This window comes from Sparus aurata, chromosome 23 (assembly GCF_900880675.1).
Source record: "Sparus aurata chromosome 23, fSpaAur1.1, whole genome shotgun sequence".
Taxonomy (NCBI): Eukaryota; Metazoa; Chordata; class Actinopteri; order Spariformes; family Sparidae; genus Sparus; species Sparus aurata.
In genome coordinates this window covers 5,670,745-5,688,921 of record NC_044209.1, presented here as the reverse complement: position 1 = coordinate 5,688,921, position 18,177 = coordinate 5,670,745, and the positions used below count along the sequence as shown (strand labels likewise).

At 40.4% G+C, this 18,177-nt stretch overlaps 1 protein-coding gene across 2 annotated transcripts; it reads right to left on the bottom strand.

Annotated features, from left to right (window-relative positions):
- Positions 1-2,524: 2,524 nt before the first annotated feature.
- On the bottom strand, positions 2,525-18,177 carry pih1d1 (PIH1 domain containing 1). Of its 2 annotated transcripts, none has more exons than XM_030406394.1 (11): positions 17,910-18,177; positions 14,764-14,846; positions 13,356-13,413; positions 13,036-13,224; positions 6,123-6,184; positions 5,196-5,277; positions 5,014-5,110; positions 4,274-4,300; positions 3,961-4,039; positions 2,827-2,970; positions 2,525-2,636 (listed from the first exon to the last, which is right to left on the bottom strand). In XM_030406394.1, the coding sequence occupies exons 2-11, from the start codon at positions 14,842-14,844 to the stop codon at positions 2,601-2,603; spliced, it is 855 nt and encodes a 284-aa protein (XP_030262254.1). In that variant the 5' UTR covers positions 14,845-14,846; positions 17,910-18,177; the 3' UTR covers positions 2,525-2,600. The 2 variants fall into 2 exon arrangements, with proteins under 2 accessions (XP_030262254.1, XP_030262255.1); XM_030406395.1 differs by lacking the exon at positions 17,910-18,177 and adding an exon at positions 17,538-17,843.

Here is an 18,177-nt window from a genome sequence, read left to right as displayed (position 1 = left end):
GGGTCCGAGTGTTCAATACAAGAATAACTGTGAGTCTGTTCGCACAAATGTGCAGATTTGTGTGTGTGTGTGTGTGTGTGTGTGTGCAGTGTGATCAGGGCTAGGGGCCACAGGCGGATTAAGCAGAGGCAGAAAGATGAGCACCTCGCAGGATTAGGGAGAATAGAGGGATGACCTCACTGGACAAATGGAGGGGTGCCACAGGTGGAGAGGGGGGTGACAAAATGAAGAGGGAGGGTGTGACAGATGGAGGGAGGGAATGCTAGCAGGGGGACTGGCGACAGAGAAGCAGAAAGACAATGGTTGTTATACTTTGGGTCCTTAAAACTGACCAGACAAGTTGTGCTATCTAGGATCAGCTAGAGCGCTGTCAGCTCAGACAGAAATGAGGAAGAGATGCATGACCAGGGGAGGAGACGGGAGGTGGAGGGAGGAAGCAGAGGGTCTTAACAGAGACCTGCAGTAGCCATTTGTTTTCAGAACCTGTAAAGAAGTTAGCATTTACAGTTACCACATTAGAGTTTCACATATTCAAAAGAACGACTTCTTGTTTTGGACATAATGCATATTCGACTCCTCGATGAGAACATAGATTAAACTCTCACGGGGCCAGCAGCAGCCAGCTTGCATAGCTTAGCACAAAGACTGGAAACAGTGGAAAACCGCTAGCCTGGCTTTATCCAAAGGTAACAAAACCTGCTTAAGTAGACGTTTTAAGCTCAATAATCAATGATTTTTATATAATTAGTTTCATCCATACAAAGCAGTGTCAAAACTGGCAGACGTTGTTAGTTTTGGATAGAGCCAGGCTTGCTGTTTCAGTTTCCAGTTTTTGTGCTAAGCTAAGCTCACCCCCTGTGGTCAATAGCCTCACCATCAAGACCATCATCTTACTGAAAGAAAGGGAACACAAAAGGACCGTCTCTGTAGTCAGTGTGGGGTTTGTCTGTTAGTGGCTGCTGTAGACGAACATGGCACCAGAGACGACCTGCTCCCTCTGTATATATGAAGGGCTCTTTCTAAGGTAATGAAAACAATTCATAGTTTCAGGTGGTTATACACTAAAGAAAACACAATACGATTATGATGAAATAGTGCACAAAGGACCTTTAAATCGTACATTACTTCATTGCCACATAAAGAATAAGTAGCAAGCTCAGAACACCGTGTTGACATATTATCACCTTTCTTTTATTTCCTTAAAATTGTTACGGGGAAAGTGTTAGCAAATCACGAAAGATGCGGAGTAAAGTCTAATATTCACTCTCTTAATTCTGTTTTGGTCTCCACAAACCCTTAAACGCTTTTTTTTTTCAACAGATTACAGATACAACCCAGACAGTTTCATTACCCCTATTTTGGAAATGCCATTCAATGTCAATTTGAAAGCAGACAGTTGTTAAAACAACGCCTGTGGGAAAAGCAAATGGCATTTTTTCTTCTGGACCCACCCACTTTCTCACTGTATGAGGGCAGAGTGAGGCGACCAGATGCGGATGCTCAGCAACAAGAGGAAGAGAGAGATAAAAGAGGAGAGAGGGAGGGTTAGCGTCAGACAGAGGGATGACCAGAGCGGATCCAGAAATAGAAGAGTGACTGCTTCTCTCATTCGCTTTTTCCATGAAAGGGGAGGTTTCTAGCTCACAGGAACAGCCCACACAAAAAGTGTCCGTACAACGTCTGATCTCCATGTAGTGGAGGTCGCTGTGATTGCTACGTGGCTAAATGAAAGTGTAAAAGAGGTCAGATAACATTATTATAGTGTTCCTCTTATTACATATATTACTGTAAAGTATCTACTGAAAACAAGCTCATGTTTTTTGTGCAGTTGGCCACATTGAGGGGGGGTTCAGGTTCTTATCGCAAAAAACAATGTGGTGAATATGATTTTCATTTATTAAGGTAGCCTGGTGACATAAGATGTAACTGAAATACTTGGAGCCTGTGGGTTACTGTAAGTCTGCTGATTTTGAGCTGGTGAAAAATGTGGGTGCGGTTTATGGGAGAGAAACATTAGCAGGGCTTCTGTCGAGCTGCTCAGTCGCCAACTGGCCAAACACAGATGAGGGCAAACCTCCAAATGTCACTCTGGGAATGTACGGTACGCTGTAAGAAATAACACGGTTGGCGAGGGATCGTTATTTGGCCATAATTATCAGAATGTTTTACTTAAAATTTTCTCATCAAAAGATGACAAAAAGTAGTGATGAATCATTTACGTCAATGATAAACATAACTTTACTAAAATTTGGGGGTTTATATCATTGTCTGTGTTATATTTTTTAACCGTGAATTATATATATTTGGATATGTCCATTCCCAGAACAATCTATTGCAGTGATGGAAATCTATGCTTACAAATGTTCACAGGCAACTTCTAATGCTACCTGACAATGCATCCAATACCCGTTTCAAAAGCAGAACCAAACAGAAAAAGGATGAGGGATTTAGGGGAATTAAGTACAGTAATCTGAGAGCAGATTTGCACCACTCAAAAAAAAAGACAGTGAAGAACACAAACACATTTGATTTTGTAAAAAACACTTTTATTATCACAGCAGCGTTTTAAATAAATAACTGGACAGTTATGGTCACTAGTCTCATGAAGGCACCACAGGCATGGTGACTGTAAGGATCTGTGAGAGACAAAAAAGGAACAAACTATGTTAATGCATTTGATTGTATTGCTTAGTTTATAAGTGCAGCAGATGTTGATACACACCATCATACCCATTGCCATTTTTTGGTAGCGCTGCTTGCTGGTTGGTGCTACAGTACAAGATTGTTGTGTGGAGTATATATAGTGTCCGTGCGCAAGATTTGTACCTGAGTGTTGTTGTTGTACTGTGCCACACTGTTCTCCTGGTCAACAAGGAAGGGATGGAAGATGTCGAGATGGAAGAGGGAGGGCCGAGCCGTCAACACCAGTCGGTCCTCACCAACATCAAGAACCAGAGAGCGACAAGACGTCTGCACAGGAGACAAGTTCACCCGGCTGACACTGAGCTTTTGTATATGCACCTATACATGATGTACTGTTTAAGATGCGATGACCTTGACATGACAGTTTGTTTAGAAGTAGCAAACATATGCTAAACCTAAAACTTTGAGCTGGTTGAAAACTCAGCTCCCAGCTGACTTTTTTACAGAATGCGTTACTTCTTCAAGAGGAAATTATTTTAGACAGAAGAATAAGCCATGAGTTGAACATAACATAATGTTGTGTTGTGAAACGTGCTGTAACAACTTGGTACTTGCCATTTCTATTGTAGCTGACTTGTGCTCGAAAGAAGTCAAGGATGCGGCAGGAGCCTACTTCTCCTGTGTCTTTTCTGGGTGTGCTAATCTGCTAAATCAACTGTTGTTGTTGCTGCTAATAAATACAAGTATATTTGCAGCTAGCATCCATGTTTTTCCGAGCAGATGCACTGGGACACATTTAGATTGGAAGTTGGGAATATTGCCTCAGAACTATTGAGTTCGGACTTGTAATGGACTTCAGGGTTAGTTCTCACAGACTAAACTGTACAGCACATCATTCTTTCAGGATGCAATTTTAGTTAATCAAAAAGTTTTGTTTCATGCTGATGCTCTCCGTTTTGTCATAAAGCTCATTTCCTTCTTGCAATGTTTCAAACTGTATCTCAATAAAAAAAAAATGCAGTACAATATGTATAAATCTACATTTGACCAACAATAGTTTGTTGTAGTCTGCAGAAAGACAGAAAATGATCAGCTTCACAAAGTATCTCCCAAATTGTGTCACTCAATCACTAAATCACCGAATAATGGCTAATTGGTTCCAAGCCTTTTTGTCATTTATATCCTGCTTGATTTACATTTACCTCACAGGACAGGGAGTTTAAATGGGAGTTCATATTTGAATTTGGGGCAGATCAGAGTAAGGGACATAGTAGACAAGTGGAGTGTGTTTATGTTTAAGTGTAGTATATGTCTCACCACCCCAGGTAGATTTATTTCTGCAATTAGGTACTCAGGGTCCCCAACAGGTGGCTCCACAAGCAAAGTGAACTCTGGTCTGTAGCCGGTGAAGACATAAGTGGTGACAAGGAGAGTGAGGAGTCAATACACTGAGACAAGAAAGACACAATTATTGAGTATATTCGGTGACATTAAAAAGCAGGGATGAGAAACAAAGGAGAAACAGTGGGCCCAAATCAATAAAAGTGAAAAAAACAAACTTATCAAAGTGTCTGGTGAGTTGCTCTGACTTAACATAACACGTCTAACACGGGCATAAGAAGGGCTTCACCTTTTGGCTGCAGCAGTGGAGCTCTCCCTGTAGGAAAAGGAACAGATCATCGAATCATAATATCACACATCTTAGAAGTCACTGTAAACCAGTATGTGTCAGTATCATTTTTATTTACTTATTTTTAAGGCAGAAAATAAGAGAAAGTTTTCAGCTCTTATTAGATTTGATATGATATGGCACATAATGATGTATTGTTGTAGAATTTTGGGGATCTGCACTGGAGTAAACAACAACTAATGCAAGGATCAGTGGTGGAGTACAGGAAGGAGATGTCTACCAGCTGTAGCTAGTTCAGGCAAGCTGGTAAAAATTACAAAATAAAACGTGGCTATTTTATAAGGAATGCTTTCTCTAAGCTACTGTTTCCCATTTACTCTGCCCACAGATGGTTTCCTTGACAATTAACCCTTGTCAATAGTTGGTTGGTTTGTAAACAGCATTTCACAAAAACTACTGAACAGATTTCTACGAAATTTGGATGGAGGATGGGTCTTGCAGGATAAGGCATTTTTGTATATCATCATATTTTTGGAAATTTCTGAGGGAAAAATGCCTGAAATGAAACATGTATTTATGTGGGTGGTATCCATGAGTTGCTACAATCTGATGCCGATCCTACATCTGGTGATCTTAAACTTGACTTTTTAGAAAAATTACAACCCTGCAAGAAGCTCCAAATGTCACCCTTGTTTTCTGTTAAGCTGTCCATTCAGACAGAGACAGTCAGAGGAACGTACTGAGGCTGCAGCTCTTGTATCACCGGCCTGCTCTTTGTCCGGATGTTCTGCTCGCTGACAGAACCCAAGAACTTTCGGTTCTTCAGCACTTTCCAGTCTGCAAAATCAGAAGAACTAATCTCAACAACTGCTACCAACATGAAAATCAAACACGCATACAAAGACCAAAAAAATACACTTGCCTCTACTTAGCTCCAGGTTGTATTTGTTCTCTAAACCCTCGACAGACACCAGAATAACAAACTGCTGGAATAAGGGATCCTTCTACAAGACATGGACATACAAACACATTTCACACTGTTAAATGAGCACTTCCGCTTATTTTCATGCAGCATTTCAATTGCATTCAAAGGAAGCTTAAAAAAATTCAACTGTGGCACTGAGAGGCCCTCTGTTGGTCAAGTGTGGAAAATTTCAGAAGCTCAGCACAAATAAATAAAATAAAAAAAAAAAAAAATAAATAAAAAATCTTGATTTTGTTTTATTTATAAAAGAATACATCTTTAAAACATTGCAAAATATTTCATTAACCTATTAACAGGGTTCGTACACTTTTTTCAAGGTCAAATTCAAGCACTTTTCAAGCACTTTTAAGGGTAATTTTTAAGATTTTCCAGCACCTTATTGCTGGGGTGAAATACGTATCTACAGGAATATATAAACTTGTGATTTTTTTCTTCACTTTTTATCACAATTATGTACACTGTATCATGCTGTAAACATCTAAAATTATATTTTATAATAGCAAAAACTTCAGAAATTAATTATACAGTCTGATCCCAATTTTGTGAAAGACACAGAGTTATAATGTCAAGCACTTTCAAGCACTTAAACTAAAATCCAAGCACTTTTCAGACCTTGAAAATGCAACATTGAAATTCAAGCACTTTCAAGGATTTCAAGCACCCGTACGAACCCTGTATTAACCAACTTAAACTACATTATACAGATGTGAACTTAACAGTAAACCTCCACAGTTTGACATACATCATCCCAAGCAAGTGTCACAACTATATCGTTTTATCTAACCTTTAACAAGAATAACAAAATTAGATTGTTGTACACATAAAGAAAAAAAATCTAACAAGACCAAAAACAAGAAAACACACCTGGCACTTTTGGAAGAACTCCTGGTTAATGACCACATCATACGCTGTGCAACCCTGAGAGTCTAAAACAGAGAGAACATTTTTTTTAGAATTATAACATCCTACCCTTCTATTAGCACCATAATGAGAAATAAAATAGCAGAGTTCTATCTGTAAAATGTGCCATGTGTGTATTAAAATATATTGAGACAGTAAGTCAACAACATATATTAATCAATTAAATAGTTCTTATGAACTGGAAACCACTAGATATATAAATCCTCTGACCAAGAGAGAAGAGATATGAATGTGATTAATGTTTCTGTTAAAAAAAAAAAAGTGCTGTAAAGACACATCAAGTTCAAAACTGGGGACGCAGCTGTTGTCACCAATTGACTGGTGTCGAGCCTTCTGTCTCCCTCCACTCCTCTCACACATTAGAACACACAAAGCCCTTAGAGTTAAGGATTTGATGTGTTCTAGCTCTCTGAGTAATTTCTCAGGTCCCCTCCAGAAGACTTAATGTTACAGGAAGTTCATATCAACCATTTGCCCTGACGTGAACTGCCTGCTTGCAGGATGCATGACATCTGTTTTGACAATTTTGCTTGACATCGTCAGTATGAAGCTGCAAAGGCCTCCCACTGAAGTCGGCAATGAAGAAAGGACAAGATGATCTTTCCTGATCATCTTTCCTGTTTCCTGTTTCCTATGAAGATTACACTGACCACCTAGGAACAATGGGCCTCATTCATCAATATCTTCTTAAGAATCTTAGATTCTTTCTTACGTTAGTCTTAAGAGGTTCCTTAAGAAAACCCTACGTCAGATTCACCAACTCGTTCGTAAGCCTCAGAATTGTTCGCAGCTGTGTTCTTACATTGATGAAAGCCACAGGAGCAATATATATGCCATTGTTTTGTGGGCCTTGAATGGAGAAATGCCACATATGAATAAGGTGGGGGGGTTACTAATTGATGGCATGTTTCCAATTTACTTGATTTATCTTAAATCATTGGCACATTTAATTTATTTTAGAATTTAAATTCTTTGTAAATTACCAAAAATATGAAATGAATAAATAAATGAATAAATATGACAGAATTATCACTGTAATATTGAGCTACACAAGAGAAGAAAACACAACCATGCCAACATTTCGGCACTGAAATGTGCGTAAGAGTACTCCTGAGTGTTCGTAGGATTTGTTCTTGCCTAAGAAAAACTCCTAGATAAAAAAAAATTAATGAATGCCACAATCTTCGTAAAATCTTCGTAAGTGGGACTTAAGAACAAATTTGTTCGTAAGAACGGTTCATGAAGGAGGCCCAATGTTCATTAATTATAGAGACTCTGGTGGGCCGCCAAGGTCTACTTTCCCCATAGTTTTTCTAAAATTCTAAAAATTCTCAAAAATCCCATTAAATAATCTCCGATATCATGTGCCTCTTGCTTCAGCTAAATGCCCCCATTTCTTGCTGTACGCCTACACACCCTATCTTACTCACATGCACAAACATTCTTGCTAACCTAGGCACTGTTTTCCTTGGTCTGAGTTCTGTTTAGCAGCCACTTTCAGTGCTGCTCTGTGTCATTTATTATGTTTGATAAAGGTAATCAAATGACAGTGTTTATGAAACGCAGCTCGGAAAAGATAATTGTGTGGGAAAGTGGACATGCGTTCTTATGCATGTGTGCAAAATGTTACTTGCGTTCTCTAGCAGCAACCTCAACCAGAAAGATCAAACAATACACACTACTCAAAATGAGTTGGGTTATTGGGGTATTTTAGTGCTTCACTTGACTGTTTATCCTGTGACATATCTGAATTTCTACCATGTGTTTTTTGTAAATATTTTTGTGTCCCCAAAAAAATAATGTGACACATTTCATTGACTTCTATTGTATAAACATGCACATGCATATCGCAACCGTATCCCAAAGTCCAAAAACTAATTTTGAGTAGTGTATAGTTAAGATGGTACTCCTTACAGGGGCTCATAGTTTTTAATCAAGACAATGACTCGACAATGACATTAACTAGTCTCTCAGTGAATTTTTAGTTACACAACTCTGGATGAATACCAGATGGGAAGCTATTTACTGATTTCTAACTGTTGACTATGCCTACTACAAGGCATGTGTTAACATTGTATAGCCAAAGCTGTACAGGGAATTGTTAGGGCTAGACTAACCACCAGGCAGCAGAGCTTCTACAATTTCTTATTCATGTTATGTTATTTATGATATAATCTCCTAATTTTAAAGTGCACAGGATTGATGTATTTAACTTTAAACATGCAAATATTTTTTCCAGGAGAGGAGCCCCCTAACACTAACACTAGAGGATTATGTCTTACCATGACTGTGTAACCGAGAGCTCGCTGAGCCTGTGCCAGGAATTCAAAGTCATGATTAAATATTTGAACCCACAGGCTTAAAGTTGTAGTCTATAGCTTATTTGTTATATTTGCTAAAATTGTGATTATGATCTGACAGTAGAATAAGATAAAGGTAAGCTGTCTGTGGCTCCACCCAGTGGCTGTAATTTAGTTTGCAAAAATCCATCGCCCCCAAATCAACACAACCAATCAGAGCTGAGGGGGGTGTCTGAGAAGCGTCGATCATTCTCGTGCATACACTGCTGCCCCCCCCCCCTCATGCAGTGGGCACTGCGCAGTGCCTCTCCCCCGCGCAGGCGCAGTGTCTGTTCTCACCTGGGGCCTCATTTGCGTACGTTGCGTATGCACAAAAGGCGGCGGACGCCACTCTCTACGTAGACTGTGGGATTTATAAAAAGAGAACTTGACGGGAAAATGTGCGGTCCTCCACGCAAACTCTGACCCATGCATACGCACATAACTGGAGTAAGGGGAAACTGCGCCACTGATGGCAGAAGAAAGAAACGGGGGAAACTGTGTGTTGTGTTTTGTTGCCATACAAATAAAGACTATAATTATCTTATATTGTTAGTCTGAAGGACTGTTAGCCAACCAGGGTAATTCTCACACGTGTAGCAGATATTACGTAGATGGGTATATAAAAGGCATGTATTCACAATGCGTTATGGCGCACAATGGCTGGTTTGGCACTGTTGGAGGATGTGGCAAATGGATGGATACGGAGGGAGCGGAACTTCAGAAACCAGCAAGATCCACTGGCCAACAGTGACAATGGCTGATGAGCCGTTTCCGACTCTCACGAGCTGTCCTCTTGGATCTATGTGCGGTATTGGGCCCAGTGTTAGAGAGGAGCACCCGCAGAAACCACTCCGTGCCAGTCCCGCTTCAAGTGCTCACAACACTCGGGTTTCTGGCAACCAGCACATTCCAGAGGGAATTGGCTGACAGGTCAGGGATATCCCAGCCAACCTTTAGCCGTGTTATGCCAGACGTGTTAGGAGGTATAATTGGTTTGTCGCAGCAGTACATAAAGTTTCCTTATACGTGGGTGAACAGGCAAATAAAAAAGCGCAATTTGTAGCAATGTCCGGTCCAAATGTAATCGGTGCCACTAACTGCACTCATGTTGCTACAAGAGAACCGAGTGAGAGTGAATTGGGCCGGCATCGGTGTCCCCCTCCCCCTCCGTCACCACTGCACTCAGGAAGGATTCTCCGATGATACCTGCCAGTTTTTCATCATGCTCCGGTTGACCCGTTCCCCCGCCCATGGCACAGACGCTCTGCCTGTGTGACGCCAGGCGCTTTTTTGCTTCCACTTTTATGTCTGATCACTTTTTTTTTCACTTCGGCCACACTCCGACATTCTGAGGCAACATCATTTAAATTGTCTGCCAAATGCTGCCACTCTAGAGCCTTTTTGGCACTGATGACCCCAACACTGTGTCCACCAAATAATACAGCCTTCTTCTTCTCCACCTCCCCGACAAGAACTTCCGCCTTTCTCTCTGCTTTCGGCATGCTTCCAGTCATGAATGAATATTAATTAGGGGCGTTTCTCTGAATATTCATAGGCAACTATGGCCGTGGTACGACCCGCAAACAGGTGCGCCACATTTAGAGTGAATTGTGATTTATGAAGGGAAATCGGCGTAGGACGTGCGTGCGCACCGTTTTATGATTCAGGATATTTTTGTGTGTAAGCACTTTCTGTGTTTCGTGCGTACGCCACCTTTTGACGTCAATCCTACACACAGTTTTATAAATGAGGCAGATACTTTCAAGCTCAAACTCAAACTGTGAACAATAGCCCCTTTTAGATAGAAAAGCCGGCACATTTACAGCAAGGTAAAGGCTGCAATGTACCGCCTTGTCTATCTATAAGGGAGGTGTAATATTCCTTCTTTTCCAAAAAGCCACCACTTGGCCAACACTAGGGTAGGCGTAAACATGTGATGTGACGTAAAGCACAAAGTTTGGCGTGAAGAGAAGCAGGTCCAATTTGTCTTTAAAATAAGAGCTTTACATTACACCCCATTGGAGTTTAGAACTGGGTTCTTAGCGGTGGGTGTGTGGTTGTGGGTCGCACAACAGTGCAGGTCATTGACACCTCCGCCCGTGTCACGCATTTGCCGGCAGAACGACAGCTTGGATTTACATAGCAATGGAGGCGGCAATAAGTGTACCCTCAGAGGCTTCAAATTGGCGGACCAAAACAGACCCCCAATTTACTGCCCTCTGTCTAAATCCGCGGACCTAGCCGCAAAAAGGACGGCCAATTGGCAGCATACTGCCCAGTATGAAAACGGCTAATGGCTGAAAGGCAACAGAGCAGAAAAATTTTGTCTTTATGGCTACTGGTTAGCAAAAGTGTATCTCAGGTGACCGGGTGTTTATAACGTTTTTGTTCAGTACGTTCTGAAGTGGTTGAATTAGTTTAGAGAAAAAACATTACTCGTGCTTCAGAAAGGCAGTATGACGTTGCACCGCTTAATGATTAGCTGGTAACTCCGCTTGCTGCGATGTTGTTTGTTACTCAGGATATATACAGTGATCCGCATGGGGCACTCGTCATTGTCTTTAGTTGTATTGATCTTAAGTGAATGCGCCATCTTGGTTATCTGGCATCCTCTGTTACGGCAGGGCTGCAGCAGCAGAGAGGAAGACGGAGGGACCTGGGAGCTGTATCATTCAAATATACTGGCTAAGTCCACTTTTATCTCCAAACTCCAGACTGCAAGACTTTAAACAAGGAAGGGAGACAGCTCCACTATCAAATTACATGTTATATATTTATTGGTGTTCTCAAACTATTGTGACAGTTGCTGCTACTGCCAGTGGCATAATAACATAACAAAAGTACCCAACTTTTATAATGATATGCAATTAGAATTTAGAAGATCCTGATGACACACAGCTGTGAATTCTGGAAATTTTTGGCAATGACTCATTGTCTGTTGCCAGAGACTGTTCTCAGTCATACCAAAACTGAAACAATGACTAAGGGTACTTTTCCAGAAAAATAGCTTTGGTTCATCACGCTATCTGCAGGTTTGAACAAGTCAAGTTTGAGACTTTTTAAGACCTTTTTACAACCATTTTGAACTAAATTTAAGACCTACACGAAGTATGAAAAAGTAAGGAAAAGTGCGGTCCCAGAATTACTTTTAGTTTTTATCTGGGAATTTAATTTAATTAACCATAATAACCCTGGTGTGTGTGTGTGTGAGAGAAGTTCCACAGTGGAACACGTGAGGCTGCAGGAAAGGAAATGGATGAACTTGGACCAGTAACTGGTGATAAGGGCGAACAAAAGTGTGTGATAATGTGACCTCGCTAGAGACCTTTAGAAGATAACTGGTGTTTGTCCGATTTTGTGTGTGACACCAGCACTTTCACACCAAGTGTGCCCAAGTTGAGGGTCCTCTTGAAGAGTGAACACCGCGCTTAAGATTCATTATGTGGTACAAATTTTAACCAAGTGAATTATGGTTATTATTTCCGATAGTTGTAGCAGATTCCGCTGTTGAAGTCTTTACGAAACTGGCAACGTGCACAGTGATAAATTCTGACCGGGCTGTTGGCAAAATGCCACTTACGTTCCTGGATACCTCAGAAAGAAAAACAACACATGGAGCCAACTGTGAATCACGAACATTCATAAACTTGTTTTGTAGAAACCTCAGTGCCATCTAGGGAACTGGCCCTCATTTCTACAACCTTCGAACAGAACCACTGTAATCAAGGAATGCTTCATCAACGGAGGGAATTTCCCAATGCACAATCCACAGTGTCCTGTAGACTATGACACACACACACACTTTGATTTGCACTTCAGGACATGCAATATCTGCTATTGAGTGGTTCTTGCAGTGAACCAATGCGTCAGGTTCCAATTTCACTTTGGTTTGGCTCGTATTTACAATTGGATACATAAAATGAAGCACAACCAGTTCTGCTTTGGTGAAATGGGGTGTGAGTTCCATTTAATAAAAACCAAATGGCTAATTATTTGATCTGATTGTTATCTTAGTTAAATTACTGATGGGAATAAAGTGCTTAGCTCCAACCTAACATTATCCTGGTTCCCTTAAAAAAAGATCTATGGGACTTTTCAAAATTGGATTATTGCAGAAACTAACATCTGTAGACCTCTTAGGGGGTCTCAGAGTTATCACAAGGATGTCACAGAAAGGCTACCAGACAGCTAAAACAAAGACAAGAGACGAGGTATTCCAGCGTGATGACATTCAATTTCGCCAAAAACCTCTGTAGTCTCATTTAGCCACTTAATTCAGCAACAACTGCCTTTTTTAACACGCGCTGACATTTTAGAATTTAGACATGGGCTATTAACTGATAGGATTCTATGTTGTTAAACAAAATGTGAAAACTCCTGTGTTAACCGCAGACCTTATTTTAGGCATTTCCCAGAAAATCCATAAAAAAAAGACAAGGGAACCAGAAGGGCAAAAATACAAACTAAAATGAAAAAAGATAAACAGTACAACATTTGTGGCTTTAGTTACATACTGTTGTCCGTTTCTGTGTGTGGCTCGCCAAGGCTCATGGGAACTCTGAAACCGCTGGGATCTTCTGATTGAAGCAGCTCCACCAGCTCCTCTCTGGAGAGTTCTGGTGGCGGTGGGACCGAGTTCGACTGACAGATGTTGACGAACACCTTCTGCTTGCCAGGCTCTGACAGAGTCTTCACACACATGCCTAGGACGGATAGATGAGAAAGAAAAAGAAAACAAAGAGATGAAGACAAACACAATAAATGCTTGAGCAATCTGAGGCGCTGTCTTCCATATATGAAGATTTCATATAACTTGAATTGTGGAGCTACTTACCAGGTTGTGGTCGAATTACTTTGGAGTCTGGATTTTCAGTCGGCATCTGTCCCATGGTCTAAATAAATGACCAGCAGTAACGTTATTTTGGTAATGGTTCGCAGACACATTTTACATATAGTTTTACACATACTAACAATTTAAAAACTATTGTTGCGTCAATTATGTTACTACCATGGCAGGACGAACGACTGTGTATGCCAGGGTTTCACTACATTGAGCTTTTTGGTGGCATCAGATCACAATTGGAATCTTTTAAATACAATATACCCATCTATACTGGTATATACTATACTTTCACTTGAGGGGCTTTTGCTGCAGGATGTTACTGGCCCTCTGAGGGAAAGGGAAAGGGAAATCATAACCCATGTCTCTTTACGATCAGAGGGATTTTGGAAAGCTACAGAGTTATCAAAACAAATGAACTAAGTTCCTGAGGATGGAAAGAGAAACAATTTCCTAATTTGCAAGCAAAACAGCACATTCTTATTACTAGTTTTGTACAATCTGTACCATCTATCATCTTACCAAAGCTGATTCACAAATCTGTTTCCCAGCAACAAGATTACGGGTTTAAAGTTTGTGTACAATAATAAATGAAACAACACTATATTTCGTTGCTTGACATTTAAAAAAAAAAAAAAAAAGGTTAATCGCTTCGTTGCAAAGAGGTAGGTAAGAAGTTTCCCCGTTTACAGCATATGTGCCGATGAGTTTGATGAATATGTTGGTGCAGTCTGACCTCACCCTGCTGCCCCAACACATAACAGCTTTGACAAACATCATTTGCTACCACAGAATGGTAGAACGTCCTCAGCATGCTTCTGCAAACTCTTAACTAGAACCTATGCAGTCTGTTCTGGCCCTGCTTACTAATACATACATACATACATACATACAGACATCAAAGACATATTTAGGTGAAGGATATGCAAAAAATGTTGAAAACGTTTTCAAAGATAGAGTCATATCTATTTTCCCTGAAAAAATTATTATGATAAAAACAGTGATGTGATTTTTGCCGGGGTCTGTACCAAACAAGCAATTTCCCTTAAGCCTGGAGGATATAATTTGTAGGCCACTAGAAATCACAAGGCTTTAATTGGTATGCTGTGGGGTGAAAAAAAATATGCATCTCTTGTGATCTGGATATTGCACATGGGCATAATGCAATTTTGATAATATTCCTATTCATTGTTCAGCCCTATTGGTATTGATCTTCTCATGTGACTCTCTTAACTTAAAAGCAAATAAGCACCCAACATGTTGAACTATTCCTTCTCAGCAAGACTTACCTTTTAGAAAAGAGATAACACATTGTGCACTTATAAAACGACCCTTTTGAATTAATTAGCATTAAACTGAGCCGTGAAGATATGGAGACTCGCCTAAAGCCAAAGAATATTACCTGTAACAGCAGCTGCTGGTAGAGCTCCTCTTGTTGCTGTAACTCCAGCTCAGAGTTGAGGAGTGAAGGATCTGTCATCATTGCTATGGACAAAAAATTGTCAATGAATCCATTGTTACACACAGTCTAACAATAAATTATTTGTTTTGAATAATGATAAGAAAAGTACCCCCGTAATGTGAAGGGTGATCACTGATCAACACTTTATTGACCAAACATCTCACAGATTAATTCAGAAAATAATCAACTGACAAACAAACAAATAAATAAATAATAAAGTTGCAAACTGTTGCATTCTATCAACCAAAAGTAGTTTGGACAACTGGTGTTAAACCATTTCACTGGAGTAACTGTGCCGGAGCTTCCAACCGTTGACGTTTTAACTGGTGAACAGCTTGACTTTAGTTGACCTTTTATGTAACAAAGCATGTCACAATCACATTCTTCTTTGGTCCAGCAATCAGTCGAGTGATAACCTCACACAGGACATGAAGCCGTCAAAGTCATGAGGGGCTGATAATGACTCTCCCACTACGTAAGCTCCCCCACTTAGGCTGCAAATGATACACTGGCTGTGTCCTCCACATTCAAGCAAAAGAAGGTTGCTTAAATTTGATGGGTGAAACCAGTACATCATTTGCAGCCCTCAGTATCACACAATCAACTGCACTCTTTACAAGAGACCATTAAAAAGAGAACACTGGTGGGTCTGATGGAAGCATAGACTCCACCGTGTCACTGGGTGCCAGGCACGTGCACACATAAGGCCCAAGGGGTGCTTGAGCCCCTGCCCTTTTTGCCTCAAATTATAAAGTGCCCTTTTTGTGTGTTTTTTAATGAATAAATAAAATCCTGTTGTGCGTAGGGATGTAAAAAAAAAGGCGGTATAAAAACGCTACTGTTCTCTACTGTACGAATTTCGTACGTAATATGGTGTTGTGAGTGTGTTGAGCCTATAAAGCCGCTTCTCTGTCCGCTGCTCCGCTCTGTCTCTCTCTATGAACGGTCACCACTTTGAAATTAAAAGCCCCCCGCTAAGAACCCAGCTCTACACTCCAATGGGGTGCAATGTAAAGCCCTTATAAATCAAATAATTAGATTGTCAAAGTTAACGCGTTAATAACACGAAGAAGAAGAAGAAGCAGGGTTGGCGTTCAGGAAAAACACAGTGGACTGAGAAGCGAAAGTGAAAGTAAATGGAGAAAGGACTTACGAACGGCAAATACACTTTCAAAACACTGCCAGATGGTTCAGTCGATAGGACAAAAGTTATCTGCAAGTACTGTAGACATGAAATTAGTTACCATCGAAGTACGTCGAGTCTCAGATATCATCATTATCAAGTCAAACACAAGGCAGATGCAGAGAGCCCACCGCCTCCCCTTGCCAAAAGCTGATATCACCATGTTTTGATCCCATTTAGGGTGATGGGATATTTTTTGAGCCTTTTATTTTCCTGCATGATTTGAAGTGTTGAATAAACATTTTCATAAAGCAAGCATATTTGCCCTTTCTTATGTTGTTAAAAGTATTAAGAACATGAAAAAAACACATTAAGGTACATTTAGAACAGAAAAAAATGTGCCCAAAATATTGCGATTAATTTGCAATTAATCGCGAGTTAACTATGGACAAAATGCGATTAATCGCGATTAAAAAAAATTAATCGTTTGACAGTTAAGACTGTTAAGCTAACTGCTTGTTAATGAGAGTTAAGAATAATATGACAGCTGTCTGTGTCGGCTGTTTATCTTGCCACAAATCTTAAACTTCTTCCAGATATTGAGTTTACTGTGACTTTGCTGTTGTAAACATTGTTGTTCTACTAACAGTCACAGTAGTCATTTCTTGGTTTTGTCACATTTTTAGATGTGTAGCCTGTATTTCTAGTCTGCACTTGGCCTCCAATAAACAGCCAAATAATAAACCAGTGTTTTATTGCTTTTTAAGAAATGCAGCTGAATTGCATGTCTTCTAAACCTCAGCATAATGATAATGTGAATAAACTCATGTTGACAATAACTTGTTGACACAAAAGAAATGGCAATTGCATGTCACTCACAGCTACACAGCATACACAGCTAAGTAGTTAGCTTTATACAAGTACTGTGTTTATTAATTTTACATTAATTAATCTACATATTGTGTTATTAAGGCCTGACATTTTTTTTGGCACGCGCTATGCGCGCACGTACTGCCTTTTTCTGACTTTGAGACCCTGCCCCTCTATAATCAGGTGCACGTCCCTGCTGGGTGCAGTGGTAAAGTGCAGGTGAGGCTTCAGAATCAAACTCAAATCATGAGATTCCAAATAACTCACACTACAGTATGATGATGATGATGATGATGATAACACTGTCAGGGTTATTCATTCATTTATTTATTCATTCATTTTCAGAACTTAACTTAAGGACCTACAGAGCCGTGTAAGACATGATTCAACAGCTTTCACAGGCTGATCATCACGACACGTAAACTGAAAGATCATAATCAAAAAACAGCAAACAACATTTATTACCTGTTGTTGGCAATGGGTACAAATTAAAGCTTCATTAAGAGCAGCAAACACAGGGACTTGTCCCACTGTACTGCATGAAAGATGACAATAGTTGTTCTGTGTGCAGCCTGCTGCTGCTGCATTTCTGTACAAATGAACAACACACGGTTAATGGAGCAGTAACTAACATTGACTCAGGACTAAGGAGCCGAGTAGCACTGAATTAAAAATCACAGTGGGCTAATATAAAATATAAAGCCAACAGGTGGATAATCACTTGGACTGTCTTTCAGAGAAATGGAGCATCTGTGGGGGGCTGAGATGTTTCCTGTTAGCCCTCATCGACTGCATAGTCTTTGTCCGGGTATTAGGAGAAATGTTAAAGAAATATGCGTGGGTGCACACTCTTTCTATCAAAATTGAAATTTGCTAGCAAAACTAGCTACCGGTTAAGGCTAGGAAAAACTTCGTTGCCTTGGTTACATGTCCTCGCTAGAGGCATTAGCACAGTGCTAGCTAACTAGCTTCCTAGCGGTGAACACCAGCCGACTGGGAACGCTGTCTATCCGATAACTGTGCACGCTGCTGTGTCTAATGTTTGTTTACCGCGTCCGTTCTGACAACACACGAGTAACAACTCTGGGTTTACCTTTGGATCCGTGCGGGTTACTGTTCTGAGATGTCACGCAGGAATTCGGTGCGGCGCCTACACTTCCGGCACAGCTCTTTCAGAATAAAAGCTTTATGTAAAAGTTATGACAACGTTACCGAGCGTGTTCCTGTTTTATTGGCAGGCTGTCATACTCGGAACAGCTGTGCCCGTCACACTTTGAATACCCGGTATGCACCACAGTAATTGACTGCACGATGTGTGTGCACTACAGTGCCAGGTGGTGAGTGGGATGTTGCAATTCATA